Consider the following 16,480-nt stretch of genomic DNA (forward strand, 5'->3'; position numbering starts at 1 on the left):
CTTATTATTTCTCTGTCCCCAGTGTCTAGCACATATTAGGTGCTTTAAAAAACACAATTTTGAATTATCGGTCTGGAGTAGATGCTACGGAAGAAGATAAAGGCTACGAGTTGGCCTGGGGATGGCATTTTTCCTGTTCTAAAGGGAAGGGGGGGCAAGGTTTGCAGAGGGCCCGGCCAGCGTAGTCACTCTGCGATGGGACCCACGGGTCCCAGCCACCTGGTTGGCAACAGGGCCTCGGCCTTCCGCAGGGTGGGGTGGAAAGTGGGGCGGGAAATCGAAAACCGAACTCGCGACTCCCGGCATTCCTCGTGGGCGGTGCTCCCCTTTGACCCCTCGCTCGCGTGCTACACATCCGGGTTTCTGCTACTAGTGAGGGGAAGATGGCGGCCGCGACTGTCTTGGTTCCCGTAGAGTGGATAAAGAACTGGGAGAAATCAGGGAGAGGCGAATTGTGAGTGTCCGGGCTGGAGGCGGGCGCACGGCCGGGCTGGGCTCGGGCGTCAGCCTTGCTCTCATATTTGTGGGGAGGTGGTGGTGGGGAAGAGGTGTCCCCTCCCCCATCCGGGTGGCGGGTGTGGATGGTTGTCTAGGAGTTTCGAACTCGGGGATGAGAGGTGCTGGTAGTCGCCGCCGACCTCCTGCCTTCCCCGGCTTCCCAGAAAGCCCCGCTGCCCGCCGGAGCTTGTCTTTTTTAGCCTCTTAGCGGAACTCTCGTTTTGTCCCTACGGGTCCCTGCGCTTTCGTTCCGTCTCTTTTTGTCCCCCTCATCGCTTGAGCTCACTTGGCTCCTTTCTCTTCACGGGGCCGCGCCGGGAGGGTTCGGAGTTTCAGTCTGTCCCATTTCTTTACTCTGCACCCGTTCGACTCCGCAGTTTGGAGCCCGGCGCCTCCTCTGCCCGAAGTCCGAACCGTCCCGGACTCCCTCCCCTCCTCTCCGCCCGCCGCCGCGAAGCCCGGGGCTTCGGGAAGAACCCCGCTTGGCACCTCTCGTCCTCTCCGGGAGCTGTCTCTCGGACTGTCCCGGCCTCGCGCGGCGCCGCTGCCCGTGGGCGAAGTGTAGCAAGGATTGCCGCTTTCCCCGAAGACCTACCGGCATTTCTTTGCTCCGTCTTTTCACCTTAGAGCCGTTTCGGGTTGGAATCAACTTTCGTCATTAAATGTTCCTAAACCCCATTTTGTCCTGGGACTGCAACTAATTTTGGCAACTCTCCAAGGTTCTCGTGTACCTAGAATAACGCGTTTCCTGTAGACCCAAAACTTGGTTTTTTTTTTTCCTTTCAGTAATACAGAAAACAGTAATTTGCTATAACCGCGGTTTCCTTGCCCCGAATTTCAGCTCTCCCTGTCTCGGGGGGAAAATTCTCTTAAGCGGCGGAACAAACCCCAGATTTTAAAACAAATAACTTACTGCAGTTTTTTTCCTCTGAATCGCTTTATTAATTAAAGCTCAGCCCCGTCTTAGATTAACTCCTGTTAGCCGTTTTTGCCGTGGTTGCGCGCCGATCCCCGTAGTCAGTTTACGGTTGCTGGCGCGAGATACGGATCTTTGAAACTTCGTTACTTGGAACGAAACGTGGGGAATGCGTCGGCCGATCTTGCGCGTGTAATAGCGCCGGCCTATATGGCCCTCCCCACCCCGCTGCCGCGCTCGCGCTGCCTTATGAAGTCTTAGTGTGAGCGCTAGACTTGGATTGCCTGGGTAAGCGGCAGTTTTAGCCACTTAACTAGCCGAGTGACCTTGGGTAAGTTCCTTAACCACTTTGACCGTTTCCCCTTGAGTAAATTGGGAATAATAAGTACTCAAAGCATTGTTGTGAAGACTAAATAACGCCTGTAAAGCACTTGCCTTATAGTAAGTACTCAAGTGATAGCTATTAAAAGTAATATTATTATTCCAATCTTTAGATATTTAAACTTCTTTGGACAGCTCTTGCACTTAAAGTCTGTACCACTCAGGTTAGCAATTAATTAGTCTCTGACTCTTTCATGTATACTCTTGTACTCTAACGAATTGAGAGACCCTTGAAGAGTGGGGACTGTCTCACGTTTTCTTTTGGTTCAACCCTCCCGTCCCCGTCCTTCCCCCACCCCCCATAGCCTTTCTAGCATATGCTTAGAGAGCTTATTTTGTTAACTGCCAGAGAAGTCTGTTTGATAAGCATTCATTTTTAACTGTTAGGAACATTTTCCAAATCCTTGTACTTGCTAGTTAACAAATAGCTATTAAGTCTCTTGTGTGCAAGGAAGGCAGGATGGGAAGTTACCAAACCAAACCATCATTTTCATCTATATTCGATTAGGATAACCCCCCAAAACGGATAAATCAGTTCATTGTTGTTTTGTTTACTTTTAAAGCCAACAGTTATTTAGGGACTGTCATCTGTAGATTGCTCAGCTTCCTCCTTCTAGCTAACTGTTTTTGACAGTTTTACTATGACTCCCACCTTAGAATGAGTGGTATTCAGGGTAGGAAATTCTGCTTGGCTTCTGACTGGCAGTGGTTGGAGAAAAAGTCATGTAGGAAGTCGAAATACCTAGTCAAAATGGAATTTTGGATTCACTTTATGTATATTTACATGATCCATGCTACCCATCATAATTTCTGTGTTTGAAGAGCTGCTTCAAAACTGCTATTAGGACTTAACGTTTATGTAGTTAGTGCATGGCTTGTGGAATGTAGTTTGAACTATCGTAGATCCAGATCAGTTTAGTCAGTTTTATAACTCTGTTCTGTTACATGAAGAGAGTTGTGTGACAATAATGAAATAGTGTAAATAGTTGTTAGTTGTATGAAATAGTCAAACAAATCACCATCCAGTGCTTAGTCTTCATTTACTGGACCTCTTTTCCCTCTTTGAAAACTTTGTTGCATATAGTCTAACTTTGGAATTTTTGTATCTTGCTAAAGATAGAGTTAGCATTTTCATTTTATTAGAAAAAATGGTATTATAAATATATTACAAAAAATCCTTTCTTTTGTCTGAAAAACAGCTTCTTAAAATATAAACCAGCAGCTGGAAATGTTAAAAAAAATGTGCCACCAAATTATTAATGAATCCATTTATATATTTGGCTTTTAAGGTATGACCAGTATTTAAAATTATATCTTGGGTGGATTTTTCCTTTTTAATGAGATAAATTAGCAGATGAGCTTTAACTTGACTGAAAGTTACCTTTTTAAAAAACTGCATGATATGTTTCATGAGGTATTAGTTCATTTCTTGTCTGTCTCAGCAGTGTAAGTCTGTATTCTGGGAGTTGTAGTCAACTTCAGCAGCATAGTGAACATATGCAATGTATGGGATATTTTATAACTTTGAGAGGGCAAATTCTTAATTGTGCCTCATGAAAAGCAACTGTCTATTAAGATGGAAAGTCTTGGCTTTGAAGAATAAATTTTGTTAAGTAACTAGGGAGAAAAGAAAAACTGTATTTTGCCTATCTGAATGGTCCATCACATACTTAGCTAATCTGTTGTTTCCAGAGATACTGATTATGTTTTTCATGGTAAATTACAGAATTCTTAAAATGATCTTTTCCAAGAGATAGCAAAAGGACAGAGGAGGACTACCAAAACATAATTGTCCTTTCCAGTAACACTTAGATCTGCTCTTCAGAGTTTCACATCTTAATACAAACTCTTTGAAATTCTGCGACATATGCAAGATATGGATTTAATCACTTTAATTTTGGAATTAGAGCTCTAGTTTCTTGATGATTTCATATTAGCATAGGGTTTGCCACGATTAAGCTAATAAACTTGCATGTACTGGTAGATCCAGGGGAGAATTTTGTTTTTAGTAGGCATGATTAACACAGTGAGCTCAGCATTTCTTTGTGTCACAAGCAACCTTAATGGAGGATTTATATTCCAAGCTCTTAATCTGAAGATGTTAGCCTCATGTCAATACTTAGTTTAATTTTGAAATACTTGTATTTGTTGAATATCATCTATTTGTCTGTTTGAAGAACTTAATTCTTTCTTTTAAAAAAATTATACATCAATTAGAAATTTTTGTTGGGTGTTACCTTATTAATTACTGGTAGTTAAAATAAAGTTTTAAAATTTAATCGCCAAATGTTTTGGTGCCATTCTTTTTCTTCTTCTGCTACTAGATGACATATTCCAGAACTTATGGAAGTACATTTGGATGTTCATTAAATGTTGTCTGTCCTGAATTTTTTGGAGGGAAGTTGGAGGAGGGAGTTTATAGCAAATAATAATTCTAAGAAACTTCAGTGTTAGTATTTAAGTCTTTTTTTTCCTTCAAAAGGTGCTCTAAGTTCAGCTGAAGCTTTATCTGAAACCATTTCTTTATGTCTTACTTTTCATTTGGCATTTGTTTTCTCATTTGACCTGTGTTCATAAGTCTTGGTCTTATTTCCCTGGTAAGAGAAATTCATTCTTCAGAAAATGTTATAGCAGTATCAGAACATTTTTCCAGGCTACTGCTTTCTTTGTTTGCTAGAAAAATTAAATTATTCTTTAGTCAAGGTAGTGTGAGTGCTATTAATGTACTTGTGAGCAGGAACTTCTGTTGTCTTTTTTAAGATTTCCTGTTCCCTTTCCTCCTCATAAGTGCATATTTTCATTTTCTTAAATGCATCTTTCAATATAAAACTACATGTCCCAATATTCATTTTTGTGGGTTATGTCTCTCTTCTATCAATGATAATAGAGGTAGCACTTGCTTAACAAAATGCAGCCTTTTCTGTTGTTTTGTTTTTAAAAATTAATTGAAGCACAGATTGACATCAATTTTTTATATGTAGAGCCAACTTTGAGATGTTGAACATAATCAAGTAGTGCAGGTTGTGTTGTGTTTTTTTTTACTGGAAAATAGGACCAAGTAAGACGGAAAGCCAAATACTCATGTTAAAGAGTATTTGCAAAATAACATTAAGTTCTTGGAAGAACTTAAGACATTTTATTCAGTTTAAGATTCACAGGAATTTGACAGAAAGTATATTCTTTGTTCTCAGGGGCCTGAGATAGCATCTCCACAGTAGCACCAAACTGTTATAAAAGTGGAAAAAATGGTAAACTCAATTATTTGGAGGTTATTAAAGGACTAAAATAATCATTTGAATTTGTACCGAGGCAGAATATTTGATTATTTTTAAAACCACATTAAAATGGGCAACTGTTGGAGGTAGTTTTGTTTTCCTCCCTTTAAAATTTAGGGTAGAGAACTAAAACTGTATGAGAGCTGTAGTAAGACACCCAACATTCAGAAACAATTGTTTCTTTAAGGATACTTAAAGATACTTAGGATACTTAAGGATACTTCTGTTAGTGAATTACTTAGGGGAAGAGCTGGGACAAATCTACTGATTGGGGGAAAATTCTTAGTGATTGTTTTTAGTTTCCTCCAACAACTAAGGCAGAAGTGTTTTATACTAGGGAAATAAAAGTATCTGTTATACAAGTAAGTTGCCTTATCATAATAACCCATCAGTGATTCCTTACACAATTTGAGCAAATCTTTGAGATGCTTATTAATAGTTCATGATGACATTATCATCTGCATCCTTTAATGAATATGTTTGTGGCCTTGTGACTGACAAGATGAAATTACATTTCAATGATTTTTAAAAATTATGTAACAATGACTGTACCATTAGATTAAGTGGGATTTGGAACACTGACATTCCCCCCTCCCCACTGGAAGGATTATAACAAAAGACATTTGCATTAAGCTTATTAAAACAAATAGAAAATGAAGCTATTGAAAATGTGAATAAGCAAACACATTCATTGTAAGAAGGAATATTTGACCTTGCTTTTTAGTAGCCTGGGTACGAAGGGAAAGATGAGTTACTTGATGTCCCTTGCATTCTTCTGTCAAAGATGCAGTATTTCCTGCTACTACATTCTAAAGGGAAACGAACCTCTGGGGACAGTGAGAACCACAAGGGGGAATTGTTTCAGTACTTTATAGCAAATATTGAAGCAGCCTTGATGCACCTTCTTATATATTTACTCTTAACAAAAAAGGAGCTAAGTATCAGACATTTTTAGGTTATATTCTCTGATGATAGTCTTGAAGCAGATATTTTTGTATTGCCTAATGTAATGAAGATTGATTTTTTTTTATCTGAGGTAAGTTTGTGGTAGGTTTAACTTATTTTGAGAAATTAAAAGCTTACCCACTGTCTTAACACATTGGAAGGCCTATCTGGTTCTCAGAAGTAGTTGAAGGTACTTGGGGTCAAACTTAAATCAGCTTATTTAACCATTTCTAAGGTGCTCTCTGAAAAGTTTTTTTTTGTTCTTTTAATAGGAATTGGTTAAAAACTAATAACTAAATGAGATTTTCAAACTATGCAGATTTAATTTAGTAATTGTTCTTCAGTGGCAAGGTATTTTTGTTCTTTGGTTTTGAAAATAATTTTGTGAGACCTACAAATGAATTGTTGACTGGGAAAAGTTTATTGAACCGTACCCTGCTCATTCTGATGAAGAAGTATTGAAATAATCAAGACACAGAGAGGTGAACTGCAAGGGCATGCATAATCTGCAAAGTCGATAATCTCTCTGTGGATGATTGTCATGTGGCATCATATTTCACCTTAGATGTGATATATAAGCATATTCTGTAAGTCTTAAAGTTACTTGTTTTATTGACTATGGAAAGAGCATTGCTAGACATAAAAGAGTGAGAAACATGCGCATTCATTGGTTCTCTTCTTTTTCGTTAGAGCTTTGTACAGCTTGTAATAAGAATATTTCTTTTTCTGAAATGTGAAATTAAAAAAATACAGAAAAGTACATAAAATCTAAATGTAGAGCTTAAAGAATCACTGTAAGATGCACACCCATGTAACTCATATCCAGCTCTAGTCAACATAATCCCCCTTCCTGATTGCACCCTCTTTATCTCCCCTGTGGTAACTGACATTTATGGCTTTCTCTAGTTTTTATTTACAGTTTTGCTACCCAAATAAGTTTAAGTTTGCTCTTCTTGAATTTCATATAAGTGGAATCATAGAGGGTGTATTCTATTGTATCTGGCTGCTTTTGCTCAACATTATGTCTTTAGGAATCATTCATATTTTTGCAAGTATTTGCAGTTCTTTGATTTTCATAGTTAAAAGATACTCCATTGTATAACTATACCACAATTTATCTCTTAGGCTACCAATGAACAATTTTGTTTTTTTGAGCTTTTGGCTGTTACCAACAGTGCCAATAGAACCATTCTTATACAGGTATCTTAGTGTACACAGCATGTGTTCTTGTGGGATATATACTGAACTGTAGAATACATACATTGTATGTGTGGCTAGGTTCTAGATTGTGATTAACTTTAGCTCTGCTAGATACTGCCAAACTATTTTAAAATATACTCCCACCAGCAGTGTATGAGAGTTCACCTTCACATCCTGGCTAACATTTAATATTGTCAGACTGTAAATTTTTGGTCAATATAATATGTATCTAATGTTATTTTCTTGGGGCTCATATTTTCATAGGCATTTTTCCCAATTTTTAAAATTGAAGTGTAGTTTATTTACAATATTATATTAGTTTTGGGGGTACAGCATAGTGATTCAGTATTTTTGCAGATTATACTCCATTACAGGTTATTATGAGGTAATGGCTATAATTCCCTGTGCTATACAGTATATCATTGTTGCTTATCTATTTTATACGTATTAGTTTGTATCTGTTAATCCCATACTCCTAAATTGTCTCCCCCTCCCCTCGCCCCCCGTCCCTCTCCCCTTTGGTAACCACAGTTTGTTTTCTATATCTGTGAGTCTGTTTGTTTTGCATATGCGTTCATTTGTAGTAGCATAGGCGTCTTTTTCTGTGTTATTGGCCATTTGGATTTCTGGTTTTTTGTGAAATGCCTCTTTATATCTTTTCCCCATTTTTCTGTTGGATTGTTTGCACTTCTTTCATTGATTTGTGGGAGTTCTTTCTGTAGTCTGTATTTGTCCCCTTTGTGGGTTACATTGTATGTGTGGCAAATATCTTTTGTTATTCTTAGGCTTGTACTTCCACTCTTATGGTGGTGACTTTTGATGAGCAGAAGTTGTTCATTTTAATGTAGTTAAATTTATCAATCTTCTGGTTTTTGATTAGTACTTTTTTGGGTTTACTAGTTTCTCTCCATTTTCAGGTTAATGAACTTATCCTATGATTTTCTGGAAACATTATTTTGCTCTCCCTTTTTAAGTCTTATCTAACTGGAGTTGATTTTTATGTGTGCTGTGAAGTAGGGGTTGCAATATATTGTTGTGGTTGACGTATATGAAGAAAGTTCAGCCTCACACATAAATAGTTGGCAAAAGGAGGAGAATTTTAGTAACCTTTTCAGATAATTGTAGATATTCTTTGATATCATGTCAAAATTTGTCAGGTGGTAGTTTGTTAATGGTTTGTTGCAATGCCAAATCCAAAACCATATCAGTGTACTTTTTGTACTTTGTTAAATTGAAATCCAATTGTCTCTCTTTTACTTGGAATCTGTCTTTTACCCATGCATTATTTTGCAACATCATGCATTGGTCATTTGGAAAATATTGGTTCACTGAATGATGCAGCACTTCCAAATATTGACACAATACATTGTATAATATAAAAACCCCCCACATTCTTTAGTATCATCACTGAACTTATCGGGAAAGTTTTTATGAATTGGGAGCTAGCCAAGTCCATGGTGCCAGATAAAAGTTTTCCAAAATTCTAATTTTTGTTTGAAACCTTACATTTTCTCATTGGCAACAAATACTCTCAGTTGTTTTTCTTGAAGTGACTGGCTCTCTTGGTTCATTTTTGAGAAAATGCCTGCCAAAGACCCAAATCCGAATAACCATAGTTTGTCATTTCTTTCAAGTAAAAATGGTGTTCTGTGAAAAAGCAGCTAGTTCAGCTCAGAATTCAAACAGTCGTATAGGTGATTTTCCTGGAGACAACCATGGTATTTTGGTGTGTGACAGAAATGTTTTATGTATACTTTCCAATTTGTCACATAGAATATTAAAAATATGTATTTTTAAAAAAGGCATGTTCTCAGGGCTAGGATTTATTAAAATTAATTTTCACTACTTCATTAAGGACATTTTCTTTATTGTAGATACAAACACATAACATCAGATAAATCTTAACACATTTTAAAGTGTACAGTACAGTATTGTTAACGATGAGCACAGTGTAGTACAACAGATCTTTAGATCTTTTTCATCTTGCTTGACTGAAGTTTTATACCCATTAAACAGCAAGTTCCCATTTCTCTTTCCCCCTAGCCCCTGGCAACCACCGAAATTCTACTTTTTGCTTCTATGAGCTTGATTACTTTAGATACCTCATATAAGTAAAATCATGCCATATTTATCCTTCTGTGACTGATTTACTTAGCATACTATCTTCAGGGCTCATCCATGTTGTATATGACAGGATTTCTTTGTGCCTGAGTAATGTTCCATTGTATGTATACACCATGTTTTCTTTATGTATTCATCTGTTGATGGACATTTAGGTTGTTTCTATCTCTTGGCTATTGTGAATAATGCTGCAGTGAACATGGGAGTGCAAATACCTCTTTGATATCCTCTTTTCAACTCTTATGAGTAAATACCTGGAAGTGGGATTGCTAGATTGTATGATAGTTCTATTTTTAATTTTTTGAGGAACTTCCGTACTGTTTACCATTTTACATTCCCACCAACAGTGCACAGGGTTTCCAGTTTCTTCATATCCTCCCTAACACTTATTTTCTGTTGGTTTTTAAAGAATTAATTTTTTTAAACAGGTGTTTTAAGGTTCACAGAAAAATTGAGAGGAGGTTACAGAAATTTCCCTTACCCCCTGCCCCCGCACATGCACAGCCTCCCCATTATCAACATCCCCCACCAGAGTGTTACATTTGTTACAACTGATGAACCTACATTGATACATCATAATTGCCCCAAATTCAAAGTTTACCTCTGTGTTCACTCTTGGTGTTGTACATTCTATGCATTTGGACAAAGGTGTAATGATGTGTATCCATCATTATAGTATCAGAGTATTTTTACTGCCCTAAAAATCCTCTGTGCTCTGCCTATTCATCCTTCCTCCTAACCCCTGGCAACCATTGAACTTTTTACTGTCTCCATAGTTTTGCCTTTTCCAGAATGACATTTAGTTGGAAACATATACTATGTAGTTTTTTCAGATTGGCTTCTTTGACTTATTAGTGTTCATTTAAGGTTTCTCCATGTCTTTTCATGTCTTGATAGCTCATTTCTGTTTAGTGCTGAATAATATTCTATGGGGTCAGTGTACCAATTTATGTATCCATTCACGTACTGAAGTATATCCTGGTTTCTTCCAAGTTTTGGCAGTCATGAATAAAGCTGCTATAAATCCATGTGCAGGTTTTTGTGTGGACATAAGTTTTCACCTCCTTTGGGTAAATATCAAGGAGAGTGGGATTGCTGGATTGTAAGGTAAGAGTATGTTTAATTTTGTAAGAAACCACCAAACTGTGTTCCAGTGTGGCTGTACCATTTTTCATTCCCACCAGTGATGATTGAGAGTTACTTTGCACCACATCCTCACCAGCATCTGTCGTTGGCAGTGTTCCAGATTTTGGCCATTCTGATGGGTGTGTAGTGGTATCTCATTGTTTAAATTTCCATGTCCCTGATGATATATGATGTGGAACATCTTTTCATATGCTTATTTGCCATCTGTATATCCTCTTTGATGAGGTGTCAGTTAAGGTCTTTGCTCATGTTTAAATTGGGTTGTTTGTTTTCTTATTGTTGAGTTTTAAGTGTTATTCGTATATTTTGGATAATAGTCCTTTATCAGATGTCATTTCTGGTTTTTTTGTTTGTTTGTTTGGGGTTTTTTAATAATGACCACCCTTACAAGTGTGAGGTGATGCCTTATTGTAGTTTTGATTTGCACTTCTCTGATGATAAGTGATGTTGAGCATCTTTTAATACACCTATTGGCCATTGGTATGTCTTCTTTGGAAAAATGTCTATTCAAATTCTTTGCTCATTTTTAAATCAGATTTTTTTTCTTGCTATTGAGATGTAGACGTTTCTTAAATATTTTGGATATTAGCCCCTTATCAGATACATGGCTGGTTTGCAAACATTTTTTTTTTCCATTTCGTAGGTTGCCTTTTCATTTTTTTTTTTTTGGCCGCACCGTGTGGCACGCAGGGTCCTAGTTCCTTGACCAGGGTTGGAACCCATGCCCCCTGCAGTGGAAGCATGGAGTCTTAACCACTGGCCCACCAGGGTAGTCCCCTGCCTTTTCATTCTGTTCATTGTTTCTTTGCTGCGCACACAAGTTTTAGTTTGATGTCCCACTTGTCTGTTTTTGCTTTCATTGTGCTTTTGGTGTCATATCCAAGAAATCATTGCCAAGACCAATGTCATGAGGCTTTCCCCCTGTGTTTTTTTCTAGGAGCTTTACAGTTTCAGGTCTTATTTTTATGTATTTGATCTATTTTGAGTTGATTTTTGTATATGATGTAAGAAGTGTCCAATTTCATTCTTTTGTATATGACTATCCATAATGCTCTTGAATTATCCATAATGCTCTCTAGTGACTTTTTCAGTTTAGTTGTTACATTCTTTAGCTCCAAAATTTGGTTCTTTTAAAATTTTCTGTCCTTTTGTTAAAATTCTCATTTTGTTCATGCATCATTTTCCTGAGCTCATTGAGCATTTTTATGATGGTTATTTTAAATTCTTTGTCAGATAATTCATATGACTCCAATTCTTTAGGATCAGTTTCTGGAGACTAATTTTGTTTCTTGTATTGGGCCATTTTACCTGTTTCTTTATGTTCTTTGTAATTTGTGTTGGTATCCTTGCATTTGAAAAAACACTCTTATCCCAGTCTTTATGGACTGCTTTAGTACAGGGGAAGGCCTTTACCAATCAGCTTGGCTATAGATTCTGGGGGCCTCTCAATTTTTTTCTCTGGATATGTCTTCTCTGGACTCATGTGTAGATTCCAGATGAGAGGGATTTTCCAGTTTCTTTTTTTCCGGAAACTGGCACTCTCTTGCATTCTCTGGTGTCCATCTGTTGTACCATGGGTCCTGTGAAGCAGCAGCACAGCACCCAGCTCTTTTTGTTCTTAGTGGCTCCCAGGCAGCTAGAGTATGCTGGGTGCCATCAGTGCCCTAAGTCAGGCTAGACAGAAACCAGTCTCTCAGGCAGTCCCCCCTCCCCAAAGGCTGGGCTATTGGACACTCTTTTTTCTCCGTTGAGGGAGAGACTGCCAAGCTGTTACCCACTCCCCCCCCCAACCAATCAGAATGTTAGAGGTATATATAGTCCAGTCTCCTCTTTCCCTCCTCAGGGAGAATTTGGGAATTGGGAATTTCCTCCCAGTTGTGTGGTGGTGTGCCAGGAGGAGGGACTATGGTGAAAGAGTGTGTTGTGTTTTCCTACGAGCTTTGATGCAGCTGGTTTAGTCCTCGCCTGGGATGCAGGAGCCTCTTAACTGGTTTCTGAATTTCTCGTAAAGGGAATTGGATATGTGTATTGTTGAGTTGTGTTTCTATGGGAGGAAGGAAGGCCTGGGGCTTCCTATTTTGCCATCTTGCTGAGGTCACTCCTATCAAGGACATTCTTAAGTGAAACTGGCTTTTGTTTGTGAATGGTCATGAAATATATAATGAAACAGTTTGGTGACATCTTACATGAGACTGGCTATATTCTTTCCTTTGATTTCTTGATAATGAAGAATTCAATGAGACAGTTTGGTGCTACTGCCTTGATAAATGTTAAGGTGCTAACCGTCTTAACCTTCCTTTGCTTTTGAATTATTAGGGCAAATGTCATTACAGCAAAAGAAGGGAAATGAAGTCTTAGTATTATTATGAATATAGTTTTGAGCTTACAGAGCTCTAGAAAGTGTCTTGGGGATCAGGGGTTTGTGAACCACACTATCAGAACTGCTACTTTATCAAATTATAAGTTTTTTTCTATTCCTGATTTTCTAAAAGTCTTTTTAAAAAATAGTGAATGGAAGTTGAATTTTGTCAAATGTCTTTTATGCATAAAAGAACTTTTAGAAAATTAGGAATAGAACCTATTCCTGAATTATTGTGTTATTTTAAAAGTCAGTTTAATGTGGTGAGTTAATTTGAACCAACTTTGTGTATTTGGGATAAACCCACGTTAGCCTTGATGTATTTCAGTGTTTTTCCATTTATATATCTATCTCTCTATATTTAATACTACACATGTTTAAATACCATAAGTCACTATTATTATTATTCAGTTAATATTAAATTAGAATTACCTATATACTTAGCACTTTTTTCCCTCATTTCTTGCTGCAACTCTAAGGTTCTTTCTGGGATCATTTTTATCCCGCCTGAAGAATGTCCTCAAGCATTTCTTTTAGTATGTGAACTCAATTTTTATTAGTCTGAAGTTCAGTCCTTATTTTGTCTTTTCTTGGAACTGTGTTTTTTGGGTATAGAATTTTAGGTTGACAGGTACTTTGTTTTAGCACCTTGAATGTATCTTCCAGCTATCAAGTGTTCTTGTTGAGAAGTCATGAAGGTAATAATTGCCTTTTTTTCCTCAGGTGCTTAAATGATTTTGTCTTTGGTTTTCTGTAGTTTTACTATTGATATAACCAGATACGGATTTCACTTCAGTTCTGGAAAACTGAATTCTTAGCTATTATTTCTTCAAATACTGCTTTTGCCCTGTTCTCTCTTCTTTCTGGAATTCCAATTAAACATACCTCTTTTCACTGTATACTGTATATCTATCCTTTGCTGTATTTAAATTAGTGAAGAAATATTCACCATACAACAAGTATTTTTTTAATTTTATGAAAAAATTTCAACTTTTTGTTTTTAAAATTTGTTATAGGAAAAAAGTCTCAGATGAGAAAGTAGATATAATAGCTCCCCAATGAAATCATCAACCAACTTAAATATTTATCAACTGCTAACCAGTCTTGTTTCATCTATAACCCTACCCATTTTCCCATACTTTTGAAGTAAATATTTCATGTGTAGATATTTCAGCATCTATCGTTTAAAAAGTTATAAAATATTCCAGTTGACTCATAAATGTTAATTTTTAAAATATTTGTTTGAAACAGGATCCAAATAAGGAGCCATACACTGTGATCGATAAATCTCTTAAGCCTTTTTCACCCTAAGGATCCCGCACCATCTTTTATTTTCCCTTGTAATATATTTGTTGAAGAGACTGGGCCATTGTCCTATAGAGTTTCTCACAGTTTGAATTTAAGTTATTGCCCTCCCCCCTTTAAAGACAACTTCATAGGTGGTGGTGTATTCTTGTATATCAGGATCAGGAGGCACATAATATCTGATTGTCTTTTGTGATGTGAACAGCCATTAATAGATGCCTAGATCCTTTAATTTATTAGGGACCTTAAAATGGTGCTGTTCTAATTCTACCATTCCTTTGTTTGTTAGCTGAAATACTAACAGAGGCATTTCTTATTAACTATTCGTTCATATACAAAAGGCAGAATAAGTGCTTGATTTTCATTCTTTTATTTACCAGTTTTCAAAATAATGACTTGATTCACTAGCATCCTCCAGTTCTGACCAATTAGGGTTTATAGGTTTATTTAAATTATAAACTAATAGATTTAAAAATATCTGATACATTTCCAGATATTTTTAGTTGATATAATTTGCTCTATAAGGATTATCTATGTTAGGATTAGAAATTAATACAGATTGTTTGTTTTATTCTAGTTTGCATTTATGCCGGATCCTCAGTGAAAATAAAAGCCATGATAGTTCAACTTCTAGAGGTAAGACTTTTAAAAGTATCATAGGACTTCCCTGGTGGCACAGTGGTTAAGAATCCTCCTGCCAATGCAGGGGGCATGGGTTTGATCCCTGGTCCGGGAAGATCCCACATGCCATGGAGCAACTAAGCCCGTGCGCCACAACTACTGAGCCTGCACTCTAGAGCCTGCGAGCCACAACTACTGAAGCCCGCGCACCCTATCACCTGTGCACCACAACTACTGAGCCCACGTGCCACTACTGAAGCCTGCGCAATCTAGGGCCCATGTGCTGCAACTACTGAGCCTGCTTGCTGTAGCTACTGAAGCCTGCATGCCTAGAGCGTGTGCTCTGCAACAAGAGAAGCCACCACAATGAGAAGCCCGTGCACCCCCATGAAGAGTAGCCCCCTCTCGCCACAGCTAGAGAAAGCCTGCGTGCTGCAACAAAGACCCAACGCAGCCTAAAAAAAAATAAATAAATAAAGTATCATAGCTATTATTTTTGGCTTGGTCAAAATTAATAAATATCCTGTTTTCCATTAAATTTTATGAATAAAAGCAAAAGGTCTAAGATATTCACATTATATAAAGCTTTTATATGAATATATTAGAATTGAGATTAAAACTATAGTTATAGTAAGACTATATATCTCTTTATATGGTTGTCTTTTGACCTGCATAATAGTTATATAACGTTGCTTGGCTTTTATAATTGTAACATGGTATATTTACCTACATTTCAGCAGTGGCTAGCTGTAGTAAAACTTATACAGGCTAGGTATCAATCATAAACAGAAGAGAAGAGCTAGCACGGAAAAAAAAAACTATTCTGATCTTTTTGGCACTAGGAAACTTCCAGAAACTGAGGTTCAGTGTTTTTACTAAAGCTGGTTATGTTTAGGTGGTATCTGGGGATCTTGTTAAAGGTAGTGTCATGGAAAACATTAAAAGGAACAGAGTTGTTTACTACTGCATATCACAAATATGGTATATTAAGTAAAATGTTATTAAACAGGGTGTAAATTTTTAGTTATGTTAATTTTAAAGGACTTGCTATTTAACTTTCATTAATTTAGAATTAGGTATATGGGGCTTCCCTGGTGGTGCAGTGGTTGAGAGTCCGCCTGCCGATGCAGGGGACACAGGTTCATGCCCCGGTCTGGGAAGATCCCACATGCCGCGGAGCGGCTGGGCCCATGAGCCATGGCTGCTGAGCCTGCGCGTCCGGAGCCTGTGCTCCGCAACGGGAGAGGCTGCAACAGTGAGAGGCCCGCATAACGCAAAAAAATAAAAAATAAAAAAAATAAATAAAATTAGGTATATGGATTTAGAAAAGGAGGGGCAAAAACAAAAGCAGTAATGCCCAGTAAGTTTAAAGCATTTTCATGTGTAGCTTTCATTGGGGATAGAACCCATAACATTTTTTTTTCAAATCTGGAAAAATAATTTATAGTCAATATTCTATTTTAAATAAAAAAATATGAGATAATTTTCTGTAGATAAGTTTACTTTTATCAGAAATTAAATATTACCTTAATATGAGCCCTTGCCTACTTCCTCAGTGCATAACACTCTTTGGCTGATATCTGCCAACAATCAAGCTTTGGTCTGAGGGCCCCAGTGGGTAGTCCATGCAGGGAATTGAATGTTGTTTCTTCAGAATTTCCTTCGTCTATCTCAGGAGGATTGAGTTTGGGTGGTGTTCCTTGTGCCCTTTTT

General features: G+C 37.4%; 1 protein-coding gene across 11 annotated transcripts in view; it reads left to right on the plus strand.

Moving 5' to 3' along the window:
* Positions 1-329: 329 nt before the first annotated feature.
* THOC2 (THO complex subunit 2) overlaps positions 330-16,480 on the plus strand; it is a 101,274-nt gene continuing 85,123 nt past the window's right edge. For all 11 annotated transcript variants that reach the window (XR_003429857.1, XR_003429858.1, XM_027092338.1 and 8 more), the window contains exons 1-2: positions 330-454; positions 14,724-14,782. Coding sequence is in view for 9 of the 11 variants with exons in the window: in XM_027092338.1 (XP_026948139.1) it covers positions 384-454; positions 14,724-14,782 (130 nt within the window). In the remaining 2 variants the exon portion in view is untranslated. The remainder of the gene's footprint in view (positions 455-14,723; positions 14,783-16,480) is intronic.

The sequence above is a fragment of the Aethalodelphis obliquidens genome, unplaced genomic scaffold (genome assembly GCF_003676395.1).
Source record: "Aethalodelphis obliquidens isolate GAN/ISIS:26980383/991018 unplaced genomic scaffold, ASM367639v1 scaffold77, whole genome shotgun sequence".
Classification (NCBI taxonomy): Eukaryota; Metazoa; Chordata; class Mammalia; order Artiodactyla; family Delphinidae; genus Aethalodelphis; species Aethalodelphis obliquidens.